Raw genomic sequence first — 21704 nt, forward strand, 5'->3', positions numbered from 1 at the left:
ACCTACCCCTAGACGAAATGAGTCTTTGTCATTTCAGATTAGGCTAAAATGCCTGCACACATCCACCAAGCTGAAAGGTCCAGGGTTCTTAACCAAGAAAAGGAGCTTCTTCAGAAAAGGAGGTAAGATATTTTAAGTATGGCTTTGACCCTCATAAAAACAGCTAGCCCTAAGACGCTTTGCAGGGAAAGGTCTAAAGACTGTGCCTCTGGGTACCCTGGCACGCTCTGCCTTCTGGGCAGCATGAGGAGGGCTCTGCGGCCACGCAGCAAGCCAAGGACGGCCAGCAACCTGGGCTGTTAGTGCCCTGTGGCACACCTGGGATTTTCTTCGGTCTCCAGGTAATATTCGGCTTCCCTACCATTCCCTTACCCTTTCCATCCAGAAACAGGCTCGAGGAGCCCAGGAAGCAGTAGCTGAAAGGCAGAGAGAGCCAGCCATAAGGGAAAGAGGGGAAAGCAGAAGGGAATGGTGAGGTTTCTGCCTGTCGCAACAGCTTCCCGATTTGATGCTACTTTCCAGGAGGGCATACGGGGCCTTTGACAAAATGCTGGTAACTTCCTGAAAATGTCTGGAAACTGCAGTTGAGAAGGGGCTTTGTCGTCAGGGGATACTAAAATATCACAGAGACTGGCGGCAAAGGAAATGACAAAAAACTTGCATAGGCTCGATGGGCTTTCTTAGCAATCAAGAAAGAAAAAGCATTCCAGTAACCACTAACAGGATGCAAATGTACCCTGCTTTCGGTCCCCTACCAGAAGTTTCCAGAACCTTCTCTCCAGAGGCAAAAAGGAGCAGAGCCCTCCAGGCTCATCCCTTGGGGGGGGTAATGGGCCTGATATCACACAGTGGCTGTTATTACCTAATTTACCAAATGACTGCAATTTATAACTGCTGGATCTAGTGCAATTCCCACCTAGGATTTATTTACACAGAAAATGTAGCACTCTGACCTGGAGCTTCAGACAAAAAGTGGAAAATGCAAGTTTTGCTCTATCTGCAAGCTTGCCAACATGCCTCAGTCACGCTGGATTTAGAGCGGAGCCTTGAGGGCTCTGTCAGCATTTAGGCTCCTGACAGAGACTGCCTATCACCACTAATAGAGGTGGTTTTCAATACCTATGCCCCTTGCTGTTAGGAACCACAGCAAACCTACGAACTCCAGTTCCACATGATGCTCAACAGCCATCATCTGACAGCAACCTGCAGGCAAAAACAAGCCACATTTAAAGCAGCACTGGCAAACAAAAGGCTCCGCCGCCACTACTAGCTCCCTGATTTTGGTTCCCATCTCCCCACAAAGGCGTATATCAGTGAGGCTGAAGTCCCTCTTCCTACCAGAGGACTTCATGTCTCCCGCAAAGGGCAACTTAGAGAAGTCAGTGTGCAAGAAACAGAGCTACAGGCAGGTCACCTCCAAACTGTAATCAGTGTGTGCATTCTTGCCAGTGCAAAGCATGTACACATGTGATAAAACCAGCCTGCAGCTGGGGGATGCAGAGGGGTTGGCAGGCCTTTGCAATACCTATTCAGAAACAGGAGGAACTTGTCTGGAGAACGTATTATAAGCACTGAATTCATGCCTGTGAAAATTTGATTGTTGGATTCTTGATTCTCAGCTGCTCCCAGGGCTAGATACAGTTTTGACAGGAAGAACAAAAGTGACATTTTTTTATCAGTCTGGTTCCCGGCACAGCCAGTGCAGACTTCAGCTGCTTTAAACTGGGGAAAGTAAGTCACCAGCACAGGTGTGGGGTTTGGCATCCACGCAGATAAGGGCTTGTCTCTGACCACAAGCCGTAAGACTTTTTGTACTGCTTTGCAAACCACACACCAACATATCTGACATTGTCAAAAGCAGTGGTGGCAACTCCTGGTTATAGTCCCATGACGGCTGGGGATCACTAGAGTACAGCAGTCCTTTAACAACACTTCCTTTCTTTTAGATACAGTCTTAATAAGCCCCCTGCCCACACACACACATGGGTAGCACAGAATAAGGGAGGAGAAGTCCTGAACTAACCAGACTTCAGGTTCTGTGAACCAGCAGGGCCAGCTCAGCAAAAGGGGGCTGCATCAGAGGGAAGAATCTCTCCACAGGCACTAACCCAGCCAAAGAAATTATCGTGTCCCCCAGCTAACAGGCCTAAGCACCGTCTGTGCAACTTTTTCATTAAGCCTGTAGAGACCAATGGGGAAATTAAAAACTGAAAGGGCAGAATCAGATGACTGACCCTAAATAACATCTAAGCAATTCAATCATGTCTTTCCCGTTGCAGGCTTTAGACAGCAGGACATTGTAACTGTTATCGATCTGTTTGCTACTCTAGCTGATGATGGTCTGGTGCTGAATGAAATTTTTTTTATTATTACTACATGATTCAGGCTATCTGCAGGTAATTGATGACATGAAATTCTTCTTCATCAAAGAATCAGATTAATCTCATTGAAGCACATTATGCATTTTGCTGTCAACAGTCTGATCAGGGCTCACTAGGCTACAGGGAGAATCCGCATTGAAACAGCAATGACGCTATTACCAGATAGTGAATACAAGATGCTTGAGAGCTCAAAAATGGTCTTTATATATTCCCCTGAACTACTTTTCATATTATGTAATACAAAAATGTTTGCTGCTAATGCATTTCTAAGACTGAACATGAACTTTTTGGCCTCATATGTAGTTCCTTTCAATTCCAGAGATTCACAGAGGGCTACACAAACAAAAATCTTCACAGCAACAACACTGTTTGGCTCAGACTATTATTCCCATTTAACTGATGTGATAACTGAGGCAGAAACGCATTGAACCTTTCGTTCAAGGTCACACAGTGAGGTCAGAAACGGAACTAGAGCAGACTCCAGCTCTTTCAGTTCACCCATTTGTTTTAAACCACCTAATCTCCCTTTCAGCTGTTTGTCATTGATGCAAAAAATACAAAAACCTGTTAATACACTGTTACACTTAAAATGGCAAATCCCCAGTGTAGAAAGATTGCAGGTTAGAATCTAAGACAAATATATGAAATCTCTTTTCAACCCGCTGGAAGCAGGAATATTGCAGCAGGTTCCGTCACTCTAACAGTATCTCACAGTAGAGGGTACTTGCGTCACTTCTGGTGAACTGTCAATCCTAACCAAAAGCTCTTAAGACTACTAAAAACTATACAATCATCCAGGACCATGTACCTGATGCAGACTCCTGGTATCACATGCTATAAACAACCTTTTTGTTTGTGTATCAGAATAGTTTAAAAGAAAGGTAAGACCAAAAATAAAAGCAATATCGCTAATTTCTATAGCATTTTACAAAGGTTTTATCAATACTAAGTAATCACTTCAACAATTCCCTGACATGTGACCAGCAGCTGTTTCAACTAAGAAGCTGCATCAAGAAGAGGTAAAAGAGTGAAGCTGTGGTTTTAGACTTAAGTATTAACCCAAGGCCTCTTAACTGCTCCAGAGGCCAAAAGAGACACAAACACCAATTAAATGAAACATTGATGCCAGCAAGCTCAAGCAGTCAGGGGATTCCCTGGCAACCACCCCCCTGCTCCAGAGCTGCAGTTTTTGTGCTAGCCCTTTGCTTCCTGATCCACGTGGGACAACAGACATCCAATCCTTTCCAGTCTTGTCAGGAGCCCCTAACATTTCTCTTCCCTGACCATGTCCTTATCCTATACTTACTGTGGAAAAGCTTTCTGTTTTTTTCCTATTGTGCTTTAGCAAAACAGCTTTACTGATAAGCTTTACTGTGCTGTGGTTACCCCTAGCCCTCCAAATAGTGCCATGTCTTTAAAAGAAACATATCCTCTTTTCTATTTAACTCTGGCTGCAGTAAGCAACTCTTTCACTTCTAAGTGATAGTGTGTACCAAAAGCTCCAAAGGTTTGCGTCCTGTATAAATCTGCTTTAATGAACTTTTAATTCCTTGTCCTAGCTTTCTAGAGCAGTTACTTCTTTGCCATAGGGGTAATGGGTCACTGAACTTGTTCAGTTACCATAGCTTCTCTTCCTAAAATACGAATATTATATTCCCCCTTGAAACTTGATCTATGAGCATCTTCCACTGAAAAAAACTCAACTTTTTTCATGTCAGATAAATAAAAATACATTCCTTTACATTTGGAAAGAGCTAAACATTGATATTCTATTGCTTAATGCGTATCTTTCCATGAATATACCCCATTTTCTGAAAATGCTCAGATACATATCTTTCCTCTTGCTCTTGATCGCACTTAGAGTACTTTTCTCTTCAGACAAAGAAGCTGAATAATTCGGCAAATTGCCCTTTGTAAATGTTGCTCCACAGTGATCTCAGCTGTGTTCTTCACACTGCATTTTATTTTATGGGTATCTGCAGCCTGCATCAGCTGCAGCGTAGAGCTACCACTTGAGCAAAAAGTAAACCACTGGCTTAGGCACCTCAGCCTGTCACCTGTCAAATAAGACTCTCATCACAGAAGTCTGATTACATGAGCATTCCTTACAACATTCCTTGAATTCTGCTAAACCAGACTTCCAGTTACTATGGGAAGAGACAGGTACCACAGATGTGCTTTCAGCTGACTGTTGCATCATTTTAAATACATGTCAAGTCTAAGAGCCGAAAGTATGATTACCCCAAGCCATTCTTCCATGCACAGGAAGGTATGAAAGTTCAGCACAGATGTATTCCAAGCTATTGAAGTCCCAAAAATTCCCAGTTTTCCAGCACACTTCAGAATCAAGCAAAGACAGGATGCAGCTTCCAGGTGCATTCCAGGCAGCTCTGAGCAAAGCATATGCAGTACTGCTAGCGGAAGGCAACAAAAGCATTGATGTTGAGAGCTCTGAAAGAGAAAATCATGCCTTTATTGTTAGGACACTGCACTAAAACTGAAGAGATGAGAGTTCATTCTCCATCCTTGACAGAGACCTTTTAGATGAGATGCCTGGATTCTTGACCGACCTTGGATAATTCATTTCATTTCGAAGGCTTGGGAACTGAGGGCAATACTTTCTTTCTGTCACCATTTGTCTACTTACACTCTAATCCATTTGGAACCAAAAACCCCTCATGTTTTGCATATGTACATGCAGCTTCAACTGAGTCCTACTCTTCTGTGAGGTCTCTTGATGTCAGGATAATAGAGTCAAATAAATCTCTGGAGAGAGCACTCAAGATAATGAGGGCAGTGCCACTATGGTAGAAGTAAATTTTGGTCTCTGTTGGGTTTGAACTGCCTCCCACGCTCCTAAAAGCAAAGTTCTCTGCAACATGCTACAGCTTACATACTGCACATCACAGGGTTAGGGAAAACTGGGGGCTGGGATGGGGGGGAAGTTTAGGGATGACAAGAAGCATCTTTTTTCTGTTCTTCAGCGAAGAAGTGATTCATTGCTGACAGTGCCATACACAGCTGCTTTTGGCTTACTAGCTTTTAGAAGAAACATTCATCACCTGGGCAAGTCAGCTCACTCTGGTTTGTCTGTAACAGAAACATTTTTGAAGCAGTGGAAGTTACTATGTGCCAAATAATCATGGAGGAGAGGACCCTCAAGGAGAAATGCAGAGGCTCTAGCTAGCAGAAGGGAAGCAGTGAGCCCCATTCTGGGGCCCACTTTACTGTGGGCCTAGCCCAGTTGGGAAAAGAGAAACCATGGAGCTGCCCATTTGACCACAAACTGATTTCATATGCCCAAAAATGAGTGGGGAGGGTTGAAAGTGTTTATTATTATCCAAAAGGCCTGAATTCTTTCGTGCTTCTCTATTAAGCAAAAGGAAAGGTACAGCAAGGCTATCTCTCATACCTGCCTGTTCACACATACCAACAGCTCCTGCAAAGCCGAAGCTGTCGATCAGAAGGTCCAGACCGTCAAGACCGTGTATGCCAAGCATCAGGCCACTCTGAGAGGCTGCAGACCTAAAACCAGGCAGATGTGCAGCTGAAGTGTGGATGCCAGCTGTTGCAAAAAGACTCCACACAGTCTGCTCTGAAAAGTGCATCTAGATGGGAAAAAGCTAAGCCTTTGGCAGAACTCTGCTAAGGCTCCAGAAGCTGAAAGACACATGAAGGATTGAGCAGCTGGACTGCTCACATTAGCCAGGAGAAAAGGCTTACATAGCTCCTGTTACTGCTCTGTCAAAGCTCTGCCTTCTCTCTCCCAGCTCTTGTGCTACTGCTGATCACAGAAGACTCGAGCATCTCCAGACTTAGGTCTTCCTAATTCTGCCAGCTCCAACTGATTTAGGGGACAACATGGGGTCTTTGAAGTTATTTTGGGTGTTGCCAATTAGACACAGAGTATCAAGGAACAAAAAAGTGAAAGACAAATGGCCCCAACAAAAACATTTGGACAGATAAACAGTTTTGTTATCGTTGCTGTTCAACAGCAACTTGCAAATTGAGGAAGAAAATGTTCTGCAAACACTTTGCTCTTCTTCATGATGAATTCCCAATTTATGAAGCCTGAGACAAGAAAGGTTCATTCATCTTAAGTGATATTTCAGTGACATGGTGCAACACAGCTAATGTAAATAAAATCCAGGAAAGTGTTAAAGCAGCACAATCTTGTGATTATATTGACACTACCAGCAAGGGGACAAAAGTTAAGGGGTATCCTAAGCTGCCTCCAAAATATTCTCTGAACTTCAGAACTGCACCAGTAGAAACAAAGTGAAATAATTGCCTACACCACTAAAGCAGTAATTTAACAACTTGCATAACAAGATTTAATAGTACATTTTGAAAAAGGGTTTAAATGATTCACACACACCATGGAAAATCAGTAGAACTCAGAAGCATTTCAGAAATCCCATTCCTACTGCAAATGTGAATATCTAAATAAAAGTGCTCAACTGTTCAGGGGAGCTCAGGATCTCAGACCTCATAGCTTTGGGGGTTTAGTGGAGGCTTGTAGGTGCTTCCCTTCCTTGAAAAAATCTAGAGTCTTGTTTAGATGACTACATGTAGAATTCGGAGATCTATTTTAACAGCCTATATAATCATTGTAAAGAAACACTGCTTTCAAGATGGGTGTCAGAATGGCCTGCTGGTCTTTTACTGGGTTGCCCACCAGCGCCAACAATATGTAAAGCAAAAATACCTACAGAGGCCTTCCAGGACAGAGAGAGAGAAAGGTGCAAAGAGATGACCATCAGGCTGGGCTCTGTCAAGAGTACATTACATGACTGGTCTGGGGTGTGGCTGCGGGGAAAGGCTAAGCTTAGAAGCCTGCAGTCAGAAGACAAGAAAACAAGCACCGTAGCTGGTATGAAAGAATACAGAAAGGCCTCAGATGAGACCACCAAAGTTAGAAACAAACTGGCTGCACTCCAGGAGCTTAAGCCAAGTATAATTATGGATCATGACAGTTCACCAAGAGTGCAATGACCCTGGCAGCCACTCACTAGAAACATGCTAGCGTACGAAGAGAATGCAAGCAGCAGCAAGGTCTGCAGAGCAGCTCTTCTCCTAGCCTGTATGCTGCCCACAGGGGGCAAGTGCTCCATGAGCAACCCTTTTAATCACGTCAGATACTGATTTTGAAAGTGAGCAGGTCTTGTGCAGGTCCTTATGGACAAGCATCTTTATCTCACTGTCCATTTTCCAGATTTGATATGCAACTAAAAAGAGGCTCAAAACAGGTTTTTGGTCAAAAATCTTTAAAAAGTCAGAAATCTAAATTAAAACATGAGATGTTTTAATGAAGTATTGATAAGCTGTTTTATAAAGAAGAACTTTTTTTTTTTTTTTTTTGGCAGAGAGCTTCACAGTACTAACAAAATGTTATCCAGTTATAGAAAATAGCACTAAATGCCATTTCATTTTTAGTATTGTACAGTTAGATATGTTCCATTTTAAGAATTAAACTTTAATAAGCTAACCATTTATACTCATTCTTTATTCAGCCCTAAACACGAAGGATTGACATAAGCAGACCTATCTCCAAACGACATCTCGCTTTGATTTGGGAAACTTGTATCACCTCTCTTTGGATGCCTTTTATTGAAGTGTGCCCCAACTGACTCTCTACAAAACCAAGAGCAGACTGAAAGGGCTGTTAACACTCAGATCTTTAAGATCTGATTTAGACATCTGACTTGCCACAGAGTAATTATTACATTTGCTCTGTATCTGAGATGTAATAAATAGCACACATGATTGGATGACATTCATTATGGAAGTCAAATTCCAGCACCTTTACTCACTTCAAACAGCACCTTGCTTTGAGAATAATCACAGTGACTTCACTGGCACTACTTGCAGAATAGGGCACTATTAAACAGAAGACAAGGAGACCCCATCGTACTATAGCTACAAAACTTGGTCTTCACCTTCATTTGTGAACAGAGTGTACTCACATCAGGACCTAGTGCATATAAACAAAATAAAAAAATTACAGACAGATCCAGATCTCTCAAAGATAATACACTATTTGGATGATGCATTTACTTTAGTCACTAGAATACCAGTCCATGGATATCTAATGCTCTCTATATAACCTTGCTAGATAATGAAACTGCTGTTATAGTTTCTGCTAGCCCTATTTGAGACAGAAACTGTAACCACAACGTTTAGGCGGGACCTTCCCCAACTATACTGGTTGGAAATGATAAAAGACCGCTGAGATACCTTAGCCACTTCTTCCTCAAGGACAAGCTACAAACACTATCTGAAGAGACAGATAAATTTCAGGCAAAGAGCACTCTTGAAAGCAGTTGTTAGTCAGTGTACATACATTTTATATGCCCAAAGAATCAATTTGTTTGTAATTCTTACGAAGAACAGTAGATAAGAGTATGTAACACAGCTGCCTGTCTACCAAATGTACCATTATTGCAAGTGCTATAAAATCAGTGTCCGAAACTCAAGATATCTGCTTCTGCTGAAAGCAGGAGGGTACTCATTTTTACTCCACAGGTCATACAGTTAACAATAAAAAGGGAAACACAAACAGTATGGATAGGTCACTAGCAAGAAATTTAAGAGGCAGGAATTTAGTTCCCTCCTCTGCTGTGTTCTTGTGCTACCTAGAAAAGCCATCAGTTTACACATGCCTCAATTCCCCAAATAATCAACAATTCCTTCCATCATAAACATGTTGCCTGGAAAAGGGAAAATAGATAACTTCCCCTTGGATAGGTATCCTTGTCTTTAATAACTTAAAGCAGCTGTGATGTTTGTGACTATATTCTGTTATTAACACATCAGCTGTAGGCTTAAACAAACAGAAACATGAAATGGATATTGTAAGCACAAACAAAACAACTGCAACTTTGAAAGTTTTAAAGACCAGAAAACTTAAACATGGAATTTGAAACAAATCTCAGACCACCATACTGTGTACATTACTACTAATAGATATGGTCGGCCTGCAGTTAAACCTAAGTCAGATAAACAAGTTATGCTCTGTTTATAAGATGCTAACCCAGCAGACAGACATTTGAAACACTGAATGTGGCCAAACTGGAGAGGGGAAAAAGTATGGATAACACCTTTGACTTGTGGTGTCTGTACTAGGAAGTGTGGATCTGAAGAACAATATATCCTGAACAACTTGTTCTCCCCTTCAAATATAAATCTGTGTGAAATTTATATTAGGAATTTTATTCATAACATAAAATATACAAACCCTGACCTCATTGCCTGCATCTTGATATTTCACCTCATGGCTCCTGTGTGGTATATTTGCCTTCGTTGTTTAATCAAAACTGCAAATTCTTTGAGACAGCACTTATGCTTGACTCCACACTGCATGCAGTATCATGCACACCTAATTATTCACCCCAAGAAATGAAAAAGAAAAGCTAGAAGCATTAGCATGGCAAGCAATTACACGAACTTTTAAAGGGTTTTTTGTTTGTTTCCTGCAAAAAAACCACAGGAACTGATTCTCCTTTTACAGTTTCATCCTAGGAGAATGCCGCAGACTGCAGTGGACTAACATTTGATTTACACTGGCAAGCTCAAACAGTAACTATTTCTTCCAGGGCTCTGAAGCCATGTGTTAGAGTATTCATGAATCTTCAACAGAGATTTTTGCCTAGATAGCTTTCCTTTCACATAAATATCATCACAATATTTCATCATCTGGTTTAGGTAAGTTCAGTGGAGCTGCTACAAGATTTGCAAATTGGTCCTCTGAGTCTAGCATCTAATCTCCACAATAACGCAATGCTTAGATGTTTCAAAGAAAAGCTACAAACACACTGCAGCCAAGCCATACTGCGATATTTTAATCCACACAGGCAGCCCACCAATTTTTTAAGTGTTCCTTATCCCTAAAGCAAGTACTTACAGGGTCAGAAGGCCCACAGAAGTCTCTGAACGCTTTTGGAGGCTCAGGCTGTATAATCTCCATTGCTATGCAAGGGCCTGAGCACAACTCTGTAACCATCTCCTAGAAGAGAAAAAAAGATGAAAACAAATCTGAGCTTTTTAGGACACTATCAAGAGTTGTACTCCTTCTCAAAACTAGACCCAAATTTACAGAACAAGAAAAATTAAGAAATTTTGGTGCATTTAGGAAAGCAAAGGCATGAAACAAAGATGTTATCATTAGTATTCATAATGAAAGAAGTGTTTTTCATTTTACGACTTGATTTACAAGTTGGATATTCAGCTTCACGGGGATACTGAGTAACATTTAACAGCATCCACAGCACTTCGAATTCTCTTGCGGTTACATCCTTACTGATCTTGACTGGGATTTCACAGTGCTATCCCATAGCTTGTCAAACTCTAGACTGAATCAATGCAACACACTTTTCTGGGGGAAAAAAGGGGTGTGTGTGGGGAAATCACACCATGTTCAGCCAGTTCCACAGGCAGCAGTGTGCTTAATAGTGTTTCCTAAAGGAAGCACAGTACATAGCCTCTATTTCTTTCCAAATATGCACCCAGTTGATGGCTTTAGACTATTAAAATGTCTCTCAGGCTTTTGGTTCTCACTGCCTTTTCCTCATGTATTACTACAGAAGCTGAAACATGCAAGTTAACAGTACTAGGAGTTTAAATTGAAAGGGGACTGCAGCCCAACCTTTTAGGGAAAGGATCCTTGATCTGGTAATATCCTATCCTTTTGGTCTACTGTCACCAGAATCGCAGCCCCCTGGAATCACACTGAAATCATCCATTTCCCCAGAGTGTCCTGGAGAGCAAGTTGCCACAGTGAGTTCTGAGTGTGCGGTGAAGATAAGTCTTAGCTTGCGTAAGCTAAAATTAACTCCGGGCATTAGTGCCAGTTTGGAGTTTGTTAATCAGAGGCATAGATTTCACAAGCGGAAAGAATCTATTTTGATGTTCTAGTCTGACCTCCTTTTTTAAAACTGGCTCTTGTAAGTGGATACTTGATTTGGGCAGACATGTTTTAAACAAATCAAGATAATTAAAGAACTGAAACCAATGGGGAAAGGGGAAAGGAGAAAACATATGCAGGAAATAAGGGAGGACAGGGAAGGACAAGCAAGGTACTGTAGTCAGGCCCATCAGCTATGGGCAGGTTAAGGATAGCTATGGCACAGAACAAGAGCATACAGAAAGGGCAAAGAGCAGTAGGAAAAGAAGGATTAAGTCTCTCTCTACCACTTATCAATTATAACAGAAACTAAATGCACAAAGACTCCAACTCGAGCAACACTGCTCCAGAGAGTTGGTATCCTCATAATGAATTCCATGCTAAGAGCACATGCTTAAATCTCACCGCTCTGAAGTAAATGGGACAGAATTTTAGCCAAGTGCCTCTATTATCAACCTGTTTCTAAGAAATATAGGTAGAAATATTCCTGAGAGAATTCAAAAAAGAGTACAGACCAGCTTCATGCTCTACAATAAAAGAAAAAACATTTTAATTCCATAAACTGTCTCATCACCATCAGACTCTTAATAACAGGTCAAATGGCACAACATCTGTTCCTGTTAACAAGCAATAAATTGCCAAAAGGCCACTAATCTGTATGATTTCATTGAATTCTTTCATCTAAATAACTGCTAACAGGAAAGTTAGGAAAAAAGAGGCTTTTAACTTTACTCGAATCAACTGAACTCCTCCCTGCAAGTAGGGGATTTCCTTGATCCCCCCTCTTCTGTTGTCTCTGAATCAGCATTGACATCCCACCAGCAGCAGCACACAACAGGGGCCGAGTCCTCCAGACTCCCTCATTACATCATGAAGCTGGGAACTGAAGACAAGCTGCCATTGACTACAGTGCAGAGGCAGGTGGTATTATCTGAGACAAGCTGGATTGAGCCTACGCAGCCTCATCGTGTCCAGAGCAGAATTTATAAAGCAGTCACTGTTTGTCTCTTTGGTGAGACTCCCAGTTACGGCTAAATTAAATTTTCTTCAGCAGATTTATTCACCAATAGCACAGCTTGCAGTCAACCAAAACCATTCCTAGAACTGGATCAAGTTCAAACGTTTTTGATTAACAAAATACATTCTAAGCTGACCCCAAATAATCTCCCTCCTTTTCTTCCATTTTCTATTCTGGCTCCAGTAGCAAACACAGAGCAAAAGAGAACAAAAAACAACCAATGGTATTGCAAAGCCCTGTGCAGAACCTATGGATTAGAGGAGATACCAACAAGCTGAAATTTTGAACAACTGTTCAGCTTTCTCTTTTCACACAGAACTGCTTTATATACAACATGGCAAGGCCTTATTTGACTGACAAAGGGTACCTGGAAGAAATGAGAGCACAGTTTTTGAAAAGACACTTGGGATTTCTGAATGATAAGTATCTTCTGCCCTGAGTTATTTTGGAATGATAAATAAAATCCAAATCAGACTGTTCTGAGTCACAGATATGAGAAGCCCTTTTCTTTTATTTTCTTGAATACCTTTTCTCTCAACATACTTTTCCTATTTGGCCTTCACTGACAGTATCTACTGTTGTTCCCAAGTCTGATTCCTTTACCAGCATGACCAGCTTTCCCACATTTTTCTGTCTCACAGATCTCCTGAGTCCAGGTAGATATCCCACTCATTTCAACTGAGTGCTTCTGGCACACATGGCTTGTAGGACAGAGGCCCACATTCTGACTTTTCTTCATATCTCATCTAAAACGTATGTCCTTTATTGACTTGTCATGCATCACTTTCCTTTCTGAGTAACTCCCCAATTAAATTATTTAATTTAACTTATTTGAGGGTCAGAGGTTGTACAAAAGAGCTGCAGAAGATGGTAGAAAAGTTCCACTTTGGTTCAAAGCAAAGACATTTACAGCACTACAAGATTCTTTGGGTCTTGAAATACTGGGCAGATATTCCCCCATTTGAGTTCTGCTATGAAACCAGAAGTCTGTCTGCCTGATCTTCGTTTGGTCATGCACAAAGCATGTTAAGCAGAAGAAACTTTATGAGTACTCCCCAGTTTAATAGAGGACTACCAGTACTCCTGACCTATTTAAAGAGGAACCTACAAAATCTGCTGAAATGAGTCAGACTCAACAATCATAAAGGGCAAAAAAAAAAAAAAAGAAAGAAAAAAAAAGTCATGCTGTCAGAGTGATATTAGTAACTGTGTCCAGAGAAATTTTAATAATTTAACTGCTTATAAATTAAAGATAACTTGCATAGTACATAGCATGGTACTGAAGCTAAACTCATTCCTATTTACAAAATGAACTGAAAAGCTCTAAAAGAAGTTGATATAGAAATACAAGCTCCTTTTCTTGTATTCCTATTGTTCCATCTGCCACCAGGAAGTTTTATGTTAGGTACTCTGTGGCTTAATAATATACAGAGTCTTAGATGCCTGCTGGGATTACAGTATACCTTAAATTCTTCTCAAATTTTCTGAAGATCCACAAAAGTCAGATCAATAAACTTAAGAACTACAGAAAAAAAATCACTAAAGCATTCATAAATAACTGCCTGTTTCATAAACAAAATAATAAATATATATGCTGATCTAAACCACTATCGCAATATCAAATTGAACAAAGATATATATGTGAGATATTGTCATAGCTCTACCAAAATCAAATAACTTAGCTAGGGCTTTTTTCCAGTCTGTTGTATTTTAGAAATTGTGTGGCTCAACAATTCTCACAAAAGAACCTCCTTTCTTACAACAGTTTAGTGCAAATTTCAAAATGAGTTAGTTTGTTTCAGAACAAGCTAGAATTGGTCAAAAACAGGTTCCTAAATGAAATCCTATTACAATCCCCCAAATGCAAAGATGTGACCACTTCCTCATTTAATCATGTTTTATTTTTTAAATGACTTTTTTCTCAACCTTATACCTACCAGATATTCAGTGACAACACCTTTGTAAATCTCATAGAATTCTTCCACGTTTGCACGCTCCAAGTTGAACTAAGAAAACAAAAATGTTAGCCAGTCTGCCTTAAATGAAAAAATAGACACCCCTTCTTAGCCTGCAAGCATTGAGTATACTCCTTTAAGTTTCACTAGGTAAAAGAATGGCTTTACAGCTGCAATATGAAGTTCGTCAACAATTTAGCTAGTGATGCCACAGGCAAAATAGCATACACCTTTAATAGAAGTAAACACTATTTTGTCTGTCATGTTGGCTGATAGCCACTAAGACAAAGAAAAGGATCTGTTTGTTGCATACTAGAGGGATACTAGAGGACATACTAGGGGCTATTTTTCATTTATGGTTACTTTGACTAAAGAGAGGGATTTCTGCCCTCAAGATTTTCACAAAATACAAAGGCCAGGATTTACAGGGATACTCTCAGGAACAATTTTTGTGTCTTCCTTTAATTTCTATGGGACCAGGGTATTAAAATCCTTTAAGTATCTTTGAAAACCATTCCCAAATTCACACTAAATATGTAATAAAAAGTCAAGGGAGAATATTAACAATAAATTCTCTAACCTTAACTAGTACGTTTTATAAAGAGATAACTGCTCCAGAGGAAACCAGTATCATCATCCCCAGTCTAAATATAAGGAAACTGTGGTACAGAGAGGTAACGGGTCATGCTTCAAGTTCACATAGCAAGAAGAAACAGATCAGCCAACCAACCAAATGATAAAATACAAGTATCACAAGGACAGTGCTGATCCTGAAGCACTGCTACACAGTTTGCACAAGGGTTCTGTATTGCAAGAAGAAACCTGTGCATTGCTGTGAAGTACACATAGCACTTCTCCAACTTCTGTTTATCAGAGAAACACACACAAAAGGACACTTACCATCTGTAAAGCTGAGATCTGAAATCCTTCACTGATGATGGCTTTTATAATCTTTCCAGTGAGCCCTGAAGAAACACACAAAAACAGCATTGAATGAAAAAAAAAAAAGAAATTTACAGCTGGAAGGTATTTGTGTCAATATATCATTTGTTTTCACAAAAAAGACAGTGTTTGTGTAATGCCGTTAGAGGACGCAGAAAGCTGAACTGAGTTCACATATTCTACTTTCTGTCTCAAGTGAGGTGGTGATGATTTCAAACAACTAAATTCCTTTCAGCTGTTAAAATGACATGATTCATTAATCTCTAACAAAAAATGTAACTGGTGAAGTCTTTGCTTTTCTAAGAACAACTGCAAAACGCCCATTAGCTTCAAGGTCAAGATTTGTATTTTTAAGTAAAGTTCCACTAGAAGGAACTGGAGGTTTTAGAGTCTCCATCCTTAGAGATATTCAAAAATATTTCTGTTTAAACTGTAATCAGTTCAGGGCACAGGCTACCTATTTTGCTTTCCTCATACAATGCTCATCAGAGTGGGGTCCTACTTTAAATTACAAACAACACAGGCTGATCATAAATAAGGTCAATAAAACAGCAGAAAAGTTCATCTTGTCTATGGGAAAAACACATTAGTACAATATAACCTTCTGCTTCTTGGGTTATACCTCACAAATATGTTACTGCTGATCACATTACTTATATCCTTGTATATCCTGTATATATCCTGGTATATATATATCCCTAGTATATCCTGGATGCATCCACCAAGACTGAATGAAATTGTAAAAACCCCACTAAACTTGGGAGAACAAGAGCCACTGATTTTCCACAGAACCTGTATTTTAGATTTGCCTCTGCTTAGGAGATCAGGCCATTTGAAAGATCATGTAACCAAGCATACAATATTCCATGTGAGAGCACTTTGTAGAATCATTGTTTTTATAGAGTATAAATGCCTGTTCTCTAGAACAACTTGTGAGCAACTACAGATTTCTAGACATTTATTCAGAGCAAACAGTTAACCACAGAAGAATACTGTGTAATGAATAACAATAGCAGGATAGGATTTGACTCATGGTCATTAAATCCTTTTATTAGCCTTATATTGAATGTTTTTTTAGCACTACATAAGTTTAGTGGATGAGAATAAACCAAAGCTGATATCCAGGTTCTAGCATGCTCAAGACCTGAAGTCAAGAGGCTCAAGAGCCTGCTGATATTTGTAGCATAGGATTGGTGAGCTTCATACTGCATTAAAAGGTCAGTGGACGCTCCAAGTAAGTATGAGGGATGAGTTGGAGGGCTTTTTAAAGTTATTTTTACAGATGAAAATGATCAAAGCTGCCCCTAAAGTATCCCCTACAATATTTTCACATTAAGGCTTATATGCAAAAACCTTCCCCACACAAATCAGTGCATGCTTGTTCCAAAAATCTTCCAACTGCTAAAGGGAAAGCCAGAGATTTTGGTATGCACTCAGTTCAGACAGCATTTTGGGCTAACACAATGTAGAAACAAGTGGAGGTAGGTGCAGTCCCTGTCATTTCAGAATACTGTCACAGCATTCCTTACTAGCATTGATAAAAATTTCCTTACAACTCTGCTGTAAAACTGGGTAAATATATTTCCCCTTTTTATCAGAGTGGGGATGGGGGAGGGTGAGAACAGCAGCAAAATGAACGGAGTTGGACAGGTTTGCCTGGATAGGTATGACCAAGTCAAAAGGAAAAACTGGACTTCTTGTTTCTTTTTGTCCATACTGCTGGAAATGCTCTGCAACTCAGACACTTCAATGCATAGGTTCCAGTGAGGCTGTGAAATGCTACTATCTCAACTTCAGATATGAATGGCCAACCTATAAAGGGATTAAGAGACCAGCTGGGCATCATCTGGCAGGGGGGGGAATTCTGTGTCAGACCGCAGGCATTTCATCATTCTCAATTTTTAGACCCATCACTCCAGTCAACAGCCACTGCTTCACAAGAAGCCAACAAAGAGCAAAGAAAGGACAGTAGCAGACAAACGGCAGTCACCACTTGCATGGATAAGGACACCTTGAATAAAAGAGCTGCTTTTTCCTGGCAGCTGCAGATCTCCATTTTACACTTAACCAATAAAGAGTGGCCAGCTCAAGCAGGCATTCACTGCTAGCAAGTGCTGTAATTAAAATATTCATCGGGTATCAGGTTCTAGAGTAAAACAGAGATCTACTTTTTACAGAATTTCTAATCTTCAGCAATTTTAAGAGCTGTAAGCAAAATCCACATTTTACAGAAGCAAAGGGAGACTTGAATATTCATCTTTCTGGGTTGCTTTTCTATTAAAATCATTAAGATTCTTCATCTCTGTAGAGAGGAGACATGCTCCTTTAATGATGGAAATCAAACAGGGTAGGAACATTTTTTGCATAAAGGCCTTTAATACAAGGTTCTTTTAATAATTAACTGTGATAAACCTATCAAGATTTTCCTCTACGTTGTACTTCCTGGCTTCACTTTCATTCATCAGAGCAATACAACACCTTGTTATTCTGGAAAGATTGCCCAGGACTGCAGCACTCAAAAGGCGTAACTAAAGGAGTAATTGTCAACACTGTACACAGACAGACGTCTTGCCAAAAACATTCAAAATGCTTTGAGGAAGAGGCGTGAGGGTTCATTTGTGTTTGCAAAGTGAGATATTAATTCCACTTCCCAGATGTGGGAACTGAGGCACAGGAGGGTTGAGTTGTCAGTGCCAGTTCAAGACTACAGTCCCAGAGACTTGGCTGCCATTTTCCCCAGTTTAGATAATGCACACGTCGCTTTTCCTAGGAATGCTTTCCTTTCAAATTCTACCTGGACCAAAATAGGAACAAACCCATAGAGTCAATCCCCAAGCAAAAGCAGAGCCGAAGCTCAAGGCTCAGCCTGGGATTTGTTTCAGGTTTTCAGCCAATTATATGACTGAACTGGGACGCGTGTTCTCCTTTGGGGGCTGATAATGCTGAGGAAAAGACAAACTAATTAAATAAAGTGTCATTTCAGCAGCTTACAATAATTTGTTGTCAACTTTAAAATCCAGACCTGTAGTCAAAAGAACTTTTTAAGGACCTCCAAACAGGGCCAGTGCATCTTTAAAACATGATTACAGTAAGAAGGCAAATCAAAGCTGCAGATTAGGCACTAGTCAGGACGAATTTTCAGTCACAAAGTACAAAAGAATTACAAGCATTACTAAATGCAACTGGGGGAATTTAATACTAATCCTAACAAATATGCATAGCAAATAACCTTCATGATAAAAAAAAGGAGGGGCAGGGGGAGAGTAGAGCTTTAGGTCTCCTAGACAGCATTAGGTTACCAGGCATCTAATACTGGACAGATAATCTTCCAACACCTTTTAATCAGATAAAAAGATAAGGCACCAAGATCTCATCAGTTACAGGGATCTTGAACAATTTGCTTCCTTACAACACATAATATCTGAAAACTGTATTTAATTAGGGAGCAGCAAACAGCAGGGAGGACATCAGATTTTGAAAAATGTTGCAACTATTTGCAAGATCATGGATTGGAAAAGAAAGCACAGTTTATGAAAGTCACTCTTATTCTAACAGTTTGGTTAACAGTTAGATTAACAGGATGCAACAGTTGTGTTAATGGAATCTGCCAGTCCCAGTGCACTAGTAACCATCAGCCCTACAACTAGTGATACTATATTCTTGGCCTGTTTCCCAACTTAACCATTCCACTGTTAAATATGTATTAGGTGAGACAGGAGACCATCTTCAAAGCAAGTCAAGAACTAATTTCCTCATCTCCAACCTCTGTATGTCATTTATTTAATACCCTTCCAATAATTAAAAAATATTCCTCTGGAACAACAACAGGTTTTTCACAGGAATATACAAACTGCCATAATAGATCTGATCAGTAATCTATCTAATCCCATAACATATTTCCAGAAGTAGCCAGTACCAGGTGCTTAAAGTAGTACTAACTATAAATAATTTCACTTCATGTCTGGTTTTGATATTTTGAAATGCGTCTTTGCTTCATGCTACAATGAAACCAAAACTTTTAAATGCTCCATGATAATGAAATTGCATCAAGAGGTTCTGCATGTATTTGGGAGTGGAAGAAAAACAAAATAAGTTATTTGATTCTTTGATGCCAAGGTTGAAGGCTAGCCCAAAACCCAAGAGAATCCTGATCAGACTTGAGTCAGAACAAAGTTCTGGAAGGAGGAAAAGTGAGGCTCATAGATGGATCTCCCTGCTCTGTATTTCAGTTGAACTTCTGATTAGATCTTTGCTTCAGAAAACAGTGTAAAACACTGTGTAAGAGGAAGCCGATAGATATCTTTCTCAAAAAGTGCATTTCTTCCTACCAGTTGGTCAACCTATCCCTTGAAGAAAGAGGGTTTTTTTATCTCTTCCCTTTTGCTTCTTCTACTTAGAAATTATGCAACTCTAGGCTTTCTTATTATTCAACAAAAATACTAATTTCTAGACTCCCTAAACCTTGGCCCCAATGATAATTTGCTGCTATTAATCTCCCAGCCTCCCTGTGTACTGTATGAAAAAAATTCCCTGTCATTCCTGTATGCATATTCTAGAGCACCAAGGCGCAAGTCACAGAGGGTCTCCTGAGTGACACACACTCTGCAAACACGGAGGAAAAGAGAAGCTCAAAAGCTACGCAGGCAAACAGTAAGGGAGAAAGAAAAGACAAGTGGATGCAGACAAAAGATAAAGAGGAAGGTGTAAGGAAATGATGAGGGCATATTGGCCATAGTGATAGTATCCAAGATTTTCAATCACTCCTGATTTCTTTCTAGGCATTGTATTAAAGAAGAGCCTTAAGATGGGACACAAAAAAGTTTAAAGGGCAGCTTTACAGATATAAATGGAGAATGCGACCAACACACACAGGCAACACAGGCAAAAACCTTTAAAAACAGTATTTATTTGAAAATACTAAAAGGGTGAAGATAAAAGATGTCGCCACTGCTTGACTGGAGAATGGAAGTCAGCATTTTGATAGCACAAAAAAAAACTATACACAGAATCTTAGGGGTCCTTGAAACTGAAATGGGTGAGTGTTTGATGTGAAAAAGAAAGGAAACTAGTAAGAAGATTTAAACAGGAGGTGAAAGGTTCAAAGGCTTAATCCTAGATGCAATGTTTTGAACCAATACAAATAAGGCAAGACCGTATTTGTGAATGCCAGAAAGGACATCAAGACACAAAATGATTAAAACCTGTATGAAAAAAAACTATTCTGAGAGTTCTTGCATGCGAACAGAGGGGGAAGAGTCACACTTAAAATTCAGATGCAAGAACCTATTCAGAAATTCAAACTCAGAAAGTCAAAGATCCCAGACAGGTGACAGCCAAAGCATCCAGCACATTGACTGTGCAGTGCACGACACTTGAGAAAGGAACTTGGGGAAGATGGAAAGTTTAAGAAAGGTCAATACCTCTGAAAAGATCAATAACCCTGCAGTAGCTATGCTGCACTCAACCTGATGTTTATGTTTATCTAAAAAGAGAAAGGCTGAGGTTTCTGGCTTTCATTTCCAATGAATACAACATTGTTTTTGTGTTAAGAGAAAGCTAAAAAGGAAACATCCACTTTGTTTTTCTTTTTACTTCTTTCTTTTCAGCTGTTCATTATTTTGCACCCCTTTATCACATCCACGCAGATTTATTTCACTTCAAAAGAATATGGTTCACTCCGGCTAGGAGGATGTTTCTATGGCTATACTGTTTTTCACTGTTTTTGCTTATTTATTGAGAAGCATGAACAGAACTAAACATCGTATTTTGGTTGAGGCTGTACTGCTAGTTTATAGGATAGCATTCAGTATTATCATCCAAACCATTCACATGCTTCTTAATATTTCCTTGTTATTTTTTATCCCTACTGGACACTGTATGGGACATTGTCAGGGAGTTTTCATGTATGGTTACAGTTACAGAGAGACAGTGGTTAAAATTATTCATTATCATGTACATTAGCCCACAATTATCAACAATAATTTTAATCTACTATTGCACTGTCAATTAACTTAACTCTAGAGATTAAAAACCTCAGGAGATCCCCTACAATCTACTCTAGCCTTTGCTAATTTTAAATTTCACTTCCTGAGGAAGATTTGCCAACTCACTGTCCTAGATCAATAGTAAATGGACTGAAAACTCTATCATTCATTTTTGCCTTGGCAAAAGACTACATATTTCTTTGTCTGTGGCTTGGCTCCCTTTGGATCAAATACCTTGACTTTCCCCTTAGGCTCATATTTGAAAAAAAAAAAATTAGAAGACAGACTTAAAGATATCAGCTGATTTGTGCTTTTCTCCGAGATACAGTGAAGTTAGACTATGGCTGCAGTCTAACTGTGTCTGGTTTTTTGTTTTTCGCTTTTTTTTCTTCCTAAAGTGTTCTCAAGAACTTCTGGTAACAAAGATTCCACTACATCCCCAGATATCAGGCCACTGATGTAAGTTTTCCCTAATACTTAAATTTCTTTCATCTAAATTAGTAAATATGGGCACAGAGAAAG

At 39.8% G+C, this 21704-nt stretch overlaps 1 protein-coding gene across 7 annotated transcripts in view; it reads right to left on the reverse strand.

The window, feature by feature from the left end:
• NME7 (NME/NM23 family member 7) overlaps positions 1-21704 on the reverse strand; it is a 96120-nt gene that overhangs the window by 28292 nt on the left and 46124 nt on the right. For 5 of the 7 annotated variants that reach the window (XM_067301526.1, XM_067301540.1, XM_013950128.2 and 2 more), the window contains 4 exons: positions 15157-15221; positions 14239-14307; positions 10285-10386; positions 4623-4832 (listed from right to left, as the gene is read on the reverse strand). In XM_067301526.1, the coding sequence (XP_067157627.1) occupies positions 4623-4832; positions 10285-10386; positions 14239-14307; positions 15157-15221 (446 nt within the window). The remainder of the gene's footprint in view (positions 1-4622; positions 4833-10284; positions 10387-14238; positions 14308-15156; positions 15222-21704) is intronic. The other 2 variants (XM_013950132.2, XM_067301557.1) reach the window with 2 other exon arrangements.

Source organism: Apteryx mantelli, chromosome 1 (assembly GCF_036417845.1).
Source record: "Apteryx mantelli isolate bAptMan1 chromosome 1, bAptMan1.hap1, whole genome shotgun sequence".
NCBI classification, from domain to species: domain Eukaryota; kingdom Metazoa; phylum Chordata; class Aves; order Apterygiformes; family Apterygidae; genus Apteryx; species Apteryx mantelli.